This window comes from Dendropsophus ebraccatus, chromosome 3 (genome assembly GCF_027789765.1).
Source record: "Dendropsophus ebraccatus isolate aDenEbr1 chromosome 3, aDenEbr1.pat, whole genome shotgun sequence".
NCBI lineage: Eukaryota > Metazoa > Chordata > Amphibia > Anura > Hylidae > Dendropsophus > Dendropsophus ebraccatus.
Genome location: NC_091456.1, coordinates 111,823,103 through 111,836,626, shown reverse-complemented (window position 1 = coordinate 111,836,626; position 13,524 = coordinate 111,823,103). Strand labels below are relative to the sequence as shown.

Sequence of the window (13,524 nt, the reverse complement as noted above, 5' to 3'; positions counted from 1 at the left end):
GTGGGGGTGTCGAAACTCTACTCATCAGCTTTTAATGACTCATCTTTTTGATAGGCCATCAATTTGGGTTTTTTTCTCTAGAAACTCTCTCCAAAGTAAACCTTGTCCCCAGTTTTTTTTTTGTTTTGTCCTAGGGCCCTGTTACACAAACAGATTATCTGACAGATTTTTCTTGAGCCAAAGCCAGGAATTGACTATAAACAGAGAACAGGTAATAAAGGAAAGATTGAGTTTTTTTGCATCATAAAGACAAGGCAAGAATTAAAAAAAAAAAAACAATGTTTCTTTGTAGGTCTTTATTTAAAAGTTTTTTCTTTCTTTTGCCTTTGCAGCTTATTGAGCTAGCTGTTTTCTCTCTATATTGGTACAAAACCTATATGGTTCTCAATGTTTTGTGTGTTCTCCTATCTATATCTCCAAGGTTTCTCTAATCCCTTATCCACAAGCTTAGCTCGTGTATAACCCCCTACCACTCCCTGCGGTTATCTAACACTGAAAGAGCAAAAAGTTTTACTCTGAGTAGCAGCTATATGGTAGAACGTTTAGAAGAGTATTCAAAAAGCTATATCATTTTTTATTTAGGAAACGTGCAAAAGTGTCCATAGTCAATACAGAGGGGAATTTAATATTAAAATAAATACATATAGGATTGGTAAGAAATATTATCCTTTTTTTTGTAGCATATAAAGTACAATAATGAAAAAGAAGCCAGAGCCGAAAAGTGGCAGTCCTGTGAGAGATGAGGAATTTTCTCCATGGAATGGTATTACTCTTAATAGATGCCTGGCTGTAGCTGCTATTGCTGCCCTTCTGAGTATGGGTTTTCAGGTACTTCAAGGTAGGATTTACAAACAAATGCTTGTGATTGATAATTGAGCTGGGTCCACACATGGAGTTTTTAATACATCTTTGCTGTGATTTTCCCAGTAGTTTACCATAAATGCAAAATTCGCTGAAATATTGCTGCACAAATGCAACAAAACTGCAATCAAAAGGACAGTATATATATTATACTAGAAAATGTACCCGGCGCTGCCCGGGTATAGAGTGACAGTGTGTTAATTAGATTTGTTCCAAGGGTGCCCAGGAGGACAATCTATGTCAGGAGCCCTCTATATCCCTTTATACACTATATACCCCGACAGTTCTGCACTGTCTATGTAAATTGTAGCTTATCAATAAACTAAAAACTTAAAACATCCTAAATATCTAACAGCCTAACTGAGATGTCATCATGTGAATAGATGGTATACAGAGCCTGGTTATATACAACATTGGCAGTTTTACATACAGAGCCTGGTTATTTACAACATTGTCAGTGTAATATAAAGCCTGGTTATATGCAACATTGACAGTGTTATACAGTATACAGCCTGGTATACAACATTAACAGTGTTATACTGAGCCTGGTTATATACAGCCTGGTTATGTACAACACTAGTAGTATTATACACAGCCTGGTTATATACAACATTGGCAGTGTTATATACAGCCCGGTTATATACAATATTGGCAGTGTTATATACTGAGCCTGGTTATATACAACATTGGCAGTGTTATATACAACATTGGCAGTGTTATATGCAGCCTGGTTATATGCAACATTGGCAGTGTTATATACAGCCTGGTTATATACAATATTGGCAGTGTAATATACAGAGCCTGGTTATATATATATATAACATTGGCAGTGTTATAAACAGCCTGGTTATGTACAACATTGGTAGTGTTATGCTGAGCCTGGTTATATACAATATTAACAGTGTTAGTGGAGGTCACCACCCCCCCCGCGCAGACCATAAGTAAGGTGTGTGTGCAGAAAATCTGCAGCTTATAATAATAAGTGCATACACAATCATCATAATATGGCCCTCTTAGGCACTAACTTTCATCCTTGCGCTGTGCTGCTGCTTCCAGGCACGGCTCTTTCCTCACGACTGTGGTTGTTGCACGTTGTACGTCCCCCCCGAAGCAAGCTGGATCGGTGTGTGCAGCATCCAGAGCCGTGAGGAGAGAGCTGTGCCCGGCTGCAGCAGCACACCGCTGAACACACTGGAGGGGAGCCTGCATGATCTAACAGCGGTCTGTGTGGGCGGGATGATGGGTGCCTCGGTCAGTGTAAGTTACGCTCCGGCCACCAAGGGGGTTAATTTACATACTCACAGCAGGATGTTAATGCCGCTGCGAGTATGTAGGGTCACAGGGCTGAAGGACACTGGATCCGCAGCGAATTTCGCTGTGAATTCCCAGTGTGAAATGTGTTGCGGATCCTGTAGGTGTGAAGGCACCCTTATTGTATTTATTTCTGTGGATGTTGTGAGGCAGTTGGCCCTAGCAACCAATCAGATTCCAGCTCCCTTTTGAAAACGAAAGTAGTAATCCTGTTGGTTGCTAAGGCTTCCAACTGCCGTTTCTGCTGGAGAGATGCAGGGGTAATTATATCACCTGTGTGTGCAGTGTGAAGATTTTCCCATTCACTTCTATGGGGCGCTCTTTCCGCTCCCTCTCCCCTCCTGTACATCTGGCAAGGATGGGACCTTCGCTCTAACCTTTCTGGGCACCCAATGTATCTGTTTGCCAAATTTGGGGTCAAACAGTTCAGGTGTTTGGAAGACTGTAGAGGACATACAGACAGACTTCCATTTTTATGACATATATCAACAGGATAGGGGACAAGTAAGAGATTGCAGGGGTCAGACCTCTGTACCCTTCGATCTCCATATGAGCCCCCAGCTCCTTTATTTTGAACAGAGCTGCAGGTACTACACGCGACCTGTGACTGTATCCATTCTCTATGGAGCTGCCAGAGAGAGCTGAGGCCAGCACTCCGCTTTTTCCAGCAGCTCCATAGAGTATAAATAAAGCCATGGGTCAAGTACTCTGTTCAAAACAAAGGAGCCAGGGGACGATAAGGAGATTGCTGAGAGGAGAGATCCTAGATTCCTGTGAATAGGGAACAATTGATTTTAAGTTGGAATACCCCTTTAATAAAGTTGTTCTCATTCTATATTTTATAAACACAACGTAGAATGTGCATCAGTAATGCTGAGGTACTACTTAGTATCTAAAGTATTTGCCTTATTTTCTAGGTAACAATTTTCTTGATTTTTTTTTCTTAAAAATTAATAAATTAGCATTCTGGCTAGAAGTTCAATTATCAACAGGATTATCTCATGATTATATCATGAAATATGTTATTGTTTGCATTATCAGTGAGATTAATCTTTCATAAGCATATTAGAACTGATATGTCGTACTGTTTAAAGGGTATTCAGTTTTTTTAAGTGTAATGCAAAAGTAAGCAATTTTGCAAATGTTTTTAAGTAGCTAAATTGCTTACTTTTGCTGCTGTGTGTTGTTTTAACCTGAGTTATAATTTTGCATCCTGTTAAGCAGAGTTAATTGAGAAAAATCTTTTATTCAGATGCTGCTGAAGACGACTTGGCAGATGAAGCTGAAATCTGGACTCCACCTGATCAAAGTGATGAACTAGTAAGGACCTACTACGCTAAGAATCCATCCTTTGAAGTGTCACTGTCATTATAACTTTTAAAATCTAAATCAACAGTAGATATAGTGATATAGAGCAAGTTTACAACTTTCATTTATTTTTTTTGTTATCATGGAAAACACGGCACTTCCTGTTTTCTGACTCTTTCCTGTTTTTTGAGAAAAAAAAACAGTCAGAAAACAGGAAGTCCTCACAGAGAGAAGGCAGCCATGTGATTGACAGACATATTAAGCCGTGACCCTCTGTACTGGCCGGAACTCCTGTGTTTAGTCTGTTTTTTTCATCCAGCACAAGTCAGAAAATCTGTCTTCAGGAGACTAGACCTGGATTTCTGGTAAGTATATCTTTGTTTTACAGCATAATGGCAAAAAAAAAAATGACTGTGTATTGCAAATTTGCTTTATTAAACATCTACAGTTGATTTAGATTTTGAAAGTAACGACAGTGACACTTTAAGTAAGGGGTGGGGGACCTTTTTCTTGTCTAGGTCCATACAGCATTTATATAATCAATGTTATACTGTGCGGGGCAGTGACGTAGTGATGCACCCAACCTTAAGCGACTCTGTACCCACAATCTGCCCCCCCCCCCCCCCCAAACCGCTTGTACCTTCGGATAGCTGCTTTTAATCCAAGATCTGTCCTGGGGTCCATTCGGCACGACAGATCTTGGATTAAAAGCAGCTATCCGAAGGTACAAGTGGTTTGGGGGGGGGGGTCAGATTGTTGGTACAGAGTCGCTTTAACCTCCAGTTACGCCTCTGGTAGTCTAGTCAATACCCAGTGATGTCCCTGGTAGTCCTAGTTAACCCCCAGTGATGTCCCTTTTAATCAAAGTTGGCCCTAGTGATATCCCCGGTAGTCTGGTTAACCCCTAATGATGTCCCTTGTAGACTAGTTAACCCCCAGTGATGTCCCTAGTAAAGCACAGGCATATACTGGTGGTATTATCCCTGGTGCACTGGTATGCTGCATGTACTGTCAGTCCACTATCCCGGGAGGAGCAGGATAACACTGCAGGGAGCCATGTGTGCTAGGACGGCAGCAGGTGTCACACTAACAAGGCCATTAGTGGCAGCAGCCGATGTGGTGTTCTCATGTTGGACAGGGAGGGTGTACAACAAGGTCTATCTCCACAGGGTCAGGCTCCTCCTCAACTGGGGAGGCAGCTCTCATAGTTTGTGCATCAGCTGCACCTGCTGCTCCCAGACACAGTGCGGCTCGGCCCTGCAATACTCCCTCCTGTACTGCTGCTGTTTTCCGGGGTAGGCTACATCTTCCTCCTCAACTGCCCCACAGTCATATTGCCGCCGTGAACCTGCAGGGACAGCATGGTCTCCGTTGTCTGCAGGCTACAGCCTCCCTCTTCTCCCACCTATCCCACAGTACCGACCGGGATGATCCGGGCAGAGACATTGTGTGAACATAGCCTAAGTCTATGTTCACACTCTGTATAAGACCGGCCAGGTAACGGAACGGACAGTCTCAGAAAAGATCATACCGGGTGGTACTGCAGTATCGGCCAGATGATCTTTAGCGCTACTAAATTCGGATGGGGGCACATCTATGTGTGCCCGCATCCGAATTTCCTGCTGCGCACGGAGCCGCACGCCCCATTGTGTGAAAATACTGTAGAAATAACAACGGCTGTGATTACTATGTATACAGTCATGGCCAAAAGTTTTGAGAATGACACAAATATTATATTTCCACATGATCTGCTGCCCTCTGGTTTTTATGTGTGTTTGTCAGATTTTTTATCACATACAGAAGTATAATTGCAATCATATTATGAGTAACAAAAGCTTATATTAACAGTTAGAATGAGTTAATTCAGCAAGTCAATATTTGCAGTGTTGACCCTTCTTCTTCAGGACCTCTTCAATTCTCACTGGCGTGCTCTCAATCAACTTCTGGACCAAATCCTGTCTGATAGCAGTCCATTCTGGCATTTTGTCAGAATTTGTTGGTTTTTGTTTGTCCACCCGTCTCTTGATTGACCACAAGTTCTCAATGGGATTAAGATCTGGGGAGTTTCCAGGCCATTGACACAAAATCTCTATGTTTTGTTCCCTGAGCCATTTAGTTATCACCTTTGCTTTATGGCAAGGTGCTCCATCATGCTGGAAAAGGCATTGTTGATCACCAAACTGCTCTTGGACGGTTGGGAGAAGTTGCTCTTGGAGGACATTCTGGTTCCATTCTTTATTCATGGCTGTGTTTTTAGGCAAGACTGTGAGAGAGCCGATTCCCTTGGCTGAGACGCAACCCCATACATGAATGGTTTCAGGATGCTTTACAGCTGGCATTAGACAAGACTGGTGGTAGCGCTCACCTCATCTTCTCCGAATAAGCTGTTTTCCAGATGTCCCAAAAAATCGGAAAGGGGATTCATCAGAGAAAATGACTTTACCCCAGTCCTCAGCAATCCACTCCCTGTACCTTTTGCAGAATATCAGTCTGTCCCTGATGTTTTTTCTGTTGAGAATTGGCTTCTTTGCTGCCCTCCTTGAGACCAGGCCTTGCTCCAAGAGTCTCCGCCTCACAGTGCGTGCAGATGCACTCACACCTGCCTGCTGCCATTCCTGAGCAAGCTCTGCACTGCTGGTAGCCTGATACCGCAGCTGAAACTCTTTTAAGAGACGGTCCTGGCGCTTGGGCGCCCTAGAGCCTTTTTGGCAACAATGGAACCTCTCTCCTTGAAGTTCTTGATGATGCGATACTCTTCCCTGTTAGGCCATTTTTGTGCAGTGCGGTGATGACTGCACGTGTTTCTTTAGAGATAACCATGGTTAACAGAAGAGAAACAATGATGCCAAGCACCAGCCTCCTTTTAAAGTGTCCAGTGGTGTCAGTCTTAATCTCCAGCCCTGTCCTCATCAACACCCACACCTGTGTTAATGGAGCAATCACTGAAACGATGTTAGCTGGTCCTTTTAAGGCAGGGCTGCAATGATGTTGAAATGTGTTTTGGGGGATAAAGTTAATTTTCTAGGCAAATATTGACTTTGCAAGTAATTGCTGTTAAGCTGATCACTCTTTATAACGTTCTGGAGTATATGCAAATTCGCACTTTAAAAACTGAAGCCGTAGACTTGGCAAAAATTATTATTTGTATCATTCTCAAAACTTTTGGCCATGACTGTACACCAGGCCGCGGGGGATTAAGGGAGTTGTACAAACACATTGTTCTGTGGATTTTGCTTCAAATTCACAGAGTGAAAATCGCTGCGGATCCATTGTGTGTGATCCCACCCTAAACAAATATTTTGACAGTTTCCACTGACATATGAAGGTCACTTTTGCAAAAATATATTGAAAACTCTTTTTTCTTTTGAGAAATGATGTCCGTTTTCTTCCTGAAAGAGCACCTCTGAGTTTGTAACGTTTTGTGATATTACAACTCTGCTCTATTAAGATTAATGGAACTAAGCTGCAGTACCACACACAAAGTGGAATCCTCCCCTTGCTATTATAAGATACTCTCAGCAGCATAACTAGAGACACCCTTTAATTAGTTACGGATTAATTAAGGGTAGTGGTTTGGTTGGAATCTGCAGCAACTATCCTAATTGACCTGCAGACATCTATATCCTAAAAATGAATGTCTATCTGTCCTCTATACACTTAAACGCCTGAACCGTTTGACCCCAAATTTGGCACACAGATACATTGGGTGCCTGGGAAGGTTAGAGCGAAGGTCCCGTCTTTGCCAGATGTACAGGAGGGGAGGGGGAGAGCGCCCCATAGGGATGAATGGGAAAATCTCCACGCTACACACACAGGTGATATAATTAGCAATGCAGCTTCCCAGCAGAAATGGCTGCCCCACCACAGTGCACTGATTGGCTAAGCGGCATGTGAAGACACCGGGAGCCCCAAAGCAAGCCGGAGCGGGGACCCAGTGATGTGTAGGCTCCGGCGGTCAGGGAGTTAACGAGGCGGGCTGCAGAGAAACTCGCAGCGGGATGTGCATTCTGCTGCGAGTTTGTCTGCCCATAGACTGTACAGGGCAGGGATCCGCAGCGAGAAACTTGCTACGGATCCGCCCTGTGAATTTGTACCCTAACAGTGTATTTACAGGTGGAGATTTATCAAACATGGTGTAAAGTGAAACTGGCTCAGTTGCCCCTAGCAACCAATCATATTCCACCTTTCATTTTTTATTTCCAAGTCTGTGAGGAATGAAAAGTGGAATCTGGTTGCTAGGGGCAACTGAGCCAGTTTCTCATTACACCATATTTGATAAATCTACCCCGTTGTGTATACAGGGAGGGGCTTACCTGCCGGGTGGGGATATTGGGGAATGTATACAGTAAGGGGGTGTTAGGGAATGTATACAGCATAGGGGCTAGCTGGGGGAGGTGGTGTATACAGCATAGGGGGCTACCTGCAAGGGGGAGTGTATACAGCATGGGGGCTACAATCAGAGGGGAGTTTGTACAGCATGGAGGCTACCTGTAGGGGGGAGCGTATACAGTATGGGGGCATCCTGCGGGGATGAAGTGTATACAGTATGTGGGCTACCTGCGGATGTGGAGTGTATACAGTATGGGGGCAACCTGCAAGAAGGGGAGGAGTGTATACAGTATGGGGGCTACCTGCAGGGGTGGAGTGTATACAGTATAGGGACTACCTGCATGGGGTGTGTATAGAGTATGGGGGCTCCTTGCAAGTGGGGGGAGTGTATAGAGGGGGACTATATCCTCAGGGGTGGGGGTGTATACAGTATGGGGGCTGCCTGTGAGGAGGATTGTATACAGTATGGGGGAAGCCTACAGGGGGTGGAGTGTATACAGTATAGGGACTTCCTGCAAGGGGGAGGGGGTTATAGAGTATGGGTACTACCTGCAAGTGGGGGGGAGAGTTTTTAGAGTATGGGGGTTACCCGCAGGGGTGGAGGTGTATACAGTATGGGGGCTACCTGCGGTGGGGGGGTTGTATACAATATGGGGGCTACCTGCAGGGAGGCAGTGTAAACAGTATAGGAGTACCTGCAAAGGGGGGGGGTGTATACAGTACAGGGGCTACCTGCAGGGGGCGTGTATACAGTATTGGATACCTTGAAACCTCTTTCAAGGATGAAAGGTAGTGCCTAAGAGGGCCAGATTATGATGATGCTGGATTGTGTATGCACTTATTATTATAAGCTGCAGGTTTTCTGCACACACATATGGTCTGCAGTCGGCGGCGGGGGCGGGGGGGGCCCAAACTATACACTTCAGGTATACAGGACCCCAGAACTATACACTACAGGTATACAGGACCCTAGAACTATACACTACAGGTATACAGGACCTCCACCAACACCAACTATATACTACAAGTATGCAGGACCTCCACTAACACTGTCAATGTTGTATATCCGTGCTTCTCAAACTGTGAGGCGGGCCCCCTAGTTGTTCAGAGGCCTAGCTGGGGAGCCAGTTTTAACAAAAGTAACTATAATCTGCAGTCCTTTTTCTGTTTGCAAAAATCTCCATTTTAGCCACATTATTATTATTATTTATTTTGTACTTGCTTCATTAGCATATAGAGAGAGATGGGTGATGGGTGAAATGTAGCCCTAGCATTGTTTTCAGCTCTTAAATGGACTTTCACTACAGATAGTGCGGCCCAGGCACCCTCTTGGTCATTCTGGTGAGGCCCATACATTGCCTTGGTCTGTTGGGTGAGGCTCCAGTAGAAAAAGTTTGAGAAGCACTGTTGTATATAACCAGGCTCAGCATAACACTATCAGGCTGGGTTGACACTACGTATATTTCAGTCAGTATTGTGGTCCTCATATTGCAACCAAAACCAGGAGTGGATTGAAAACACAGAAAGGCTCTGTTCACACAATGTTGAAATTGAGTGGATGGCCGCCATTTAATGGCAAATATTTGCTGTTATTTTAAAACAACAGCTGTTGTATTGAAATAATGGCAGTTATTTACTGTTATATGGCGGCCATCCACTCAATTTCAACATTGTGTGGACAGAGCCTTTCTGTGTTTTTAATCCACTCCTGGTTTTGGTTGCAATATGAGGACCACAATACTGACTGAAATATACGTAGTGTGAACCCAGCCTCAATGTTATACATAACCAGGCTGCATATAACACTGCCAATGTTGTATATTACCAGGCTGCATATAACTCTGCCAATGTTGTACATAACCAGGCTCAGTATAACACTGTTAATGTTGTATACCAAGTTGTATACTGTATAACACTGCCAGTGTTGCATATAACCAGGCTGTATATTACACTGACAATGTTGCATATAACCAGGCTGTATATAACCAGGTTCTGTATATAAAACTGCCAGTATTGTATAGGCAGTTTTATATATAGGCTCTGTATACAGTCTGATCACATGACATCTCAGTTTGGCTATTAGGTGTTTTGTTTTTTTTAAATCAGATATTTAGGATGTTTAAAGTTTTTAATTTCTAATGTGCATAAGCTTTACATAATTTACATAAACAGTGCAGAACTGTTGGGGTATATAGCGTATAAAGGGGTATATAGGGTTCCTGGTGATTTCCCCTTAACCCTTTGAGGACCAAGCCCAAAATGACCCAGTGGACCGCTCAAATTTTGATCTTAGTGTTTTCGTTTTTTCCTCCTCCCCTTCTAAGAGCTCCAGCACTTTCAGTTTTCTATCTACATGCTGTGTAAGGGCTTGTTTTTTACAGGAATAGTTGTACTTTGTAATGGCGCCTTTCATGTTACCATAACATGTATGAGGGAATCCCAAAATTATTATTTATGAAGATATAAATTAGTGAAATTGTAAAAAAGAATGCAATATTGTAACTTTTGGGGGGTTCCGGTGTCTACGTAATGCACTATATGGTAAAAGTGACATGGTACCATTATTCTATAGGTCAGTCCTAACACAACCATAAGCAGGTTACACAGATTCTCTAATGTGTTTTATATATATATATATATATATATATATATATATAATATATATATATATATATATATATATATATATAATATTAAAAAAAAAATTTTATGAAATCCTTTTTTGGCAATTAATTATTAATAAATGGGCCTATTGTGACGCTTATAACGGTTTTATTTTCTCACCTACGGGGCTGTATGGGGTGTCATTTTTTCCGCCATGATCTCTAGTTTTTTATTAATACCATATTTGTGAAGATCGGATCTTTTAATCACTTTTTATAATTTTTTTTTTAATATAATGTTACATCAAATTGGTAATCCGCGCACTTTTTTCCCTCTTTTTGTGTACACCGTTCGCAATGAGGCTTGTTATATTTTAATAGATCGGACAATTACGCACACTACGGTATATTATGTTCACATTATTTTTATATGTTTTATTTATATAATGGGAAAGGGGGGTGATTTAAACTTTTATTAAGGGAGTCGCTTTGGGGTAGTGTATTGGTGCATAGCATTGATCAGTGTGATAGGCGATCTGCTCACTGAGCCTGCCTGTGCAGGCTCAGTGAGCAGATCGCCGATCGGACCGCACGGAGGCAGGTGAGAGACCTCCGGCTGTCCATTTCAACGATCGAGACCCCCGCAGTCACCCGATCAGTAAGTGACAGGGGACTCCCCCTGTCACTTACACTTAAACGCCACGGCCTGTCATTAACAGTGAGGTGCCGGCTTCTCACTGCAGCCGGTCCCCACCTCCTATGAAGCGCTCTCCGCTCCGGATCGCGCTTCATAGCAGGAGAAGCACCCTGGTAGTACAGTTACACCCAGGGTCATCTGGTGACAGACTTCCATTGCGTAACTGTACATCCAGGGTGCCTAGGGGTTAAACAAAAAAAAAAAAAACTAGGACATAGATTTGCCTCCTGGGTGACCTTGGAACAAATCTAATTAACACACTGACACTTTATACCCGGGCAGCGCCGGGTACATTTTCTAGTATTTACATATTTATCACATTTTTTCAATATCACACCCTTTTTTCAATATTCTTGTCATTTTCATGTAATAATTAGAGATGAGCGAATAGTATTCAATTGAATACTGCAGTATTTGAAAGATTCGAGTTCGATCAAATATGTGAATATTCGAATCTAAATTAACTATACTAAAACAGCTAAACAATTATTTAGCTGTTTTAATAAAGTTTACTGCTCGTTGCTGTTAGCCCTAGGGGACTTTGTCCCTCCTCCGTTTTTATGCTTTGTTTACCTGTTGCATTCAGGTTTTCTCTTCAGGTAATGATTGCTGGGATGCTGCTGGAGCCGGTGTCCAGGTAGTATCCTGATATTTGCTTCTGCAGGTCTTAGCTTTTAAGGTTTTCTTAAAACGCTCTCTGCGTGTCACCGAGCCGCTGGCGTCTCTTCTGGTTGCGTTCGACTGTGGAACGGATCAGCATTGCGTGTGTCTCAGCACTGCAGCGTCTGCGTGATGTCACTTCCGGGGTCCAGCAGCGCCACGTGCGCTCTCTGCACGCCGGATTAGCTGTTGTTCATTTATAAGGCAGAAGGTAAGCTGTTGCTACCTCTAGGTCTGGCTGTCTTCCTCTGGAAGGATTTTCTGTGGCTCATCCGGATCTAATAGAAATCATCTGAGTGCAAAGTGCTGTGATCTCTCTTCTATATACTTAAAAGTAAGTGTTGCTGCCACCTAGTGTCTCTTTCTGGTATCACTCTAGCCAGGTTAGTGGTTTATATGTATTGTAATACATTGATTATTTGCAGATATCTGAAATGGAGAACAGTCCTGCTGCTGGCAAAAGACATTCTAAGTAAGCACTTTATGTGCCGAGTGTGAGACTCCTCTACCTGACGGCTATGGATACCGTAGGAGGATCATTTTTCCTAGATAGGCATTCATAAATATTTTTATGAAAGAAAGAATAAATCTTATGTGTTTCAGTACGCTGTCCTTCATGCAGACCTAAACCTATGAGGATCCTGATGTTCAGGATGTCGACTATGTGCAAAAGACTTTAGCGGCTAATGAGAATCGCCGCCCGTGTCCTAAGATAAAGACCAAACAGAGTATTTCTCCCTCTTCTCCCAGCCTGGGTCTGAATTTACTGTGATTGATGAAGTTAAGTCATCCTCTTCTTCTTAATCCTCTTTTACTTCTGAAGATGAGAAAGAATTATTCAAGGGGTTTTTCACAGCTGATAGAATTTACAAGCTCCGCAAAGCTGTGCAAGCTGAAATACACCCTGAGGAAATAGAAGAGGATAAGGGTTTGTCCTCCTCAAAAAAAGCCTAGGGCTTTTTCTGTGGGAAAGACTTAATTGTCTATGTTACAGGCGGAATGGAAGGAAGCGGAAAAGGCTCCGGTCTTGAGCAAGAGGAAGACCTTATATGTTCTCAAGGAAGAACAATGTAAGGACTGGATTGAGCCTCCAAAGGTGGACACGGCCATAGCCAAACTGTCAAAATGTACTGTGCTGCCTGCGGAGGACGGATCCAATCTTAAGGATCCGATGGATAGAAGGATGGAGGTAGCCCTCAAGAGATCATTTACGGCAGCGGCAGCCCAAGGGGCAGTCTCCATATCTTTTGAGGTTTCTAGAAGCCTAAGAAGATGGCTGGCCAAGGTCCAGGAAAATTCGGAAGGTGGAGCAAGCAGGGACAAGGTCCTTCGCTCCTTTAAAAAAGGTCATTATGGCCATATGCTGCATCTCAGGGAACCAGGTTAGCGTTAAAAAAACTAGGGCGCTCTCGACCGCTGCCGAAGGGCGCTATGGTTAAATCCCTGGGTTGGAGATGCTAACTCCAAAATTCAACTCTGTAATATGGAGTTCCAGCCAGGTAGGCTGTTTGGCTCTGAGCTGGATAAATTAATGCAGGGGAAGTCACTACCATTGTCCTATAAAAGCCGTGATTCCTTTCACAGAGCAAAATCTCCTCAGCGAGGCAAAGGGAGATACCAGTACAGGTCGAGGAAGAAACTTTTCCAGAAGAGGTTTCGGGAAGCAGCAGAATAAGGACACCAACAAGAAACCAGACTTCTGACGCCAGAAGCAGTCCAGTGGGGGGGACGTCTGAGTTTGTTTCTCCCTGCCTA

At 43.3% G+C, this 13,524-nt stretch overlaps 1 protein-coding gene across 8 annotated transcripts in view; it reads left to right on the top strand.

Moving 5' to 3' along the window:
• Nucleotides 1–13,524, top strand: part of JSRP1 (junctional sarcoplasmic reticulum protein 1) — a 99,357-nt gene that overhangs the window by 71,021 nt on the left and 14,812 nt on the right. For all 8 annotated transcript variants that reach the window (XM_069962512.1, XM_069962506.1, XM_069962508.1 and 5 more), the window contains 2 exons: nt 681–838; nt 3,425–3,492. In XM_069962512.1, the coding sequence (XP_069818613.1) occupies nt 697–838; nt 3,425–3,492 (210 nt within the window). In that variant the 5' untranslated portion in view covers nt 681–696. The remainder of the gene's footprint in view (nt 1–680; nt 839–3,424; nt 3,493–13,524) is intronic.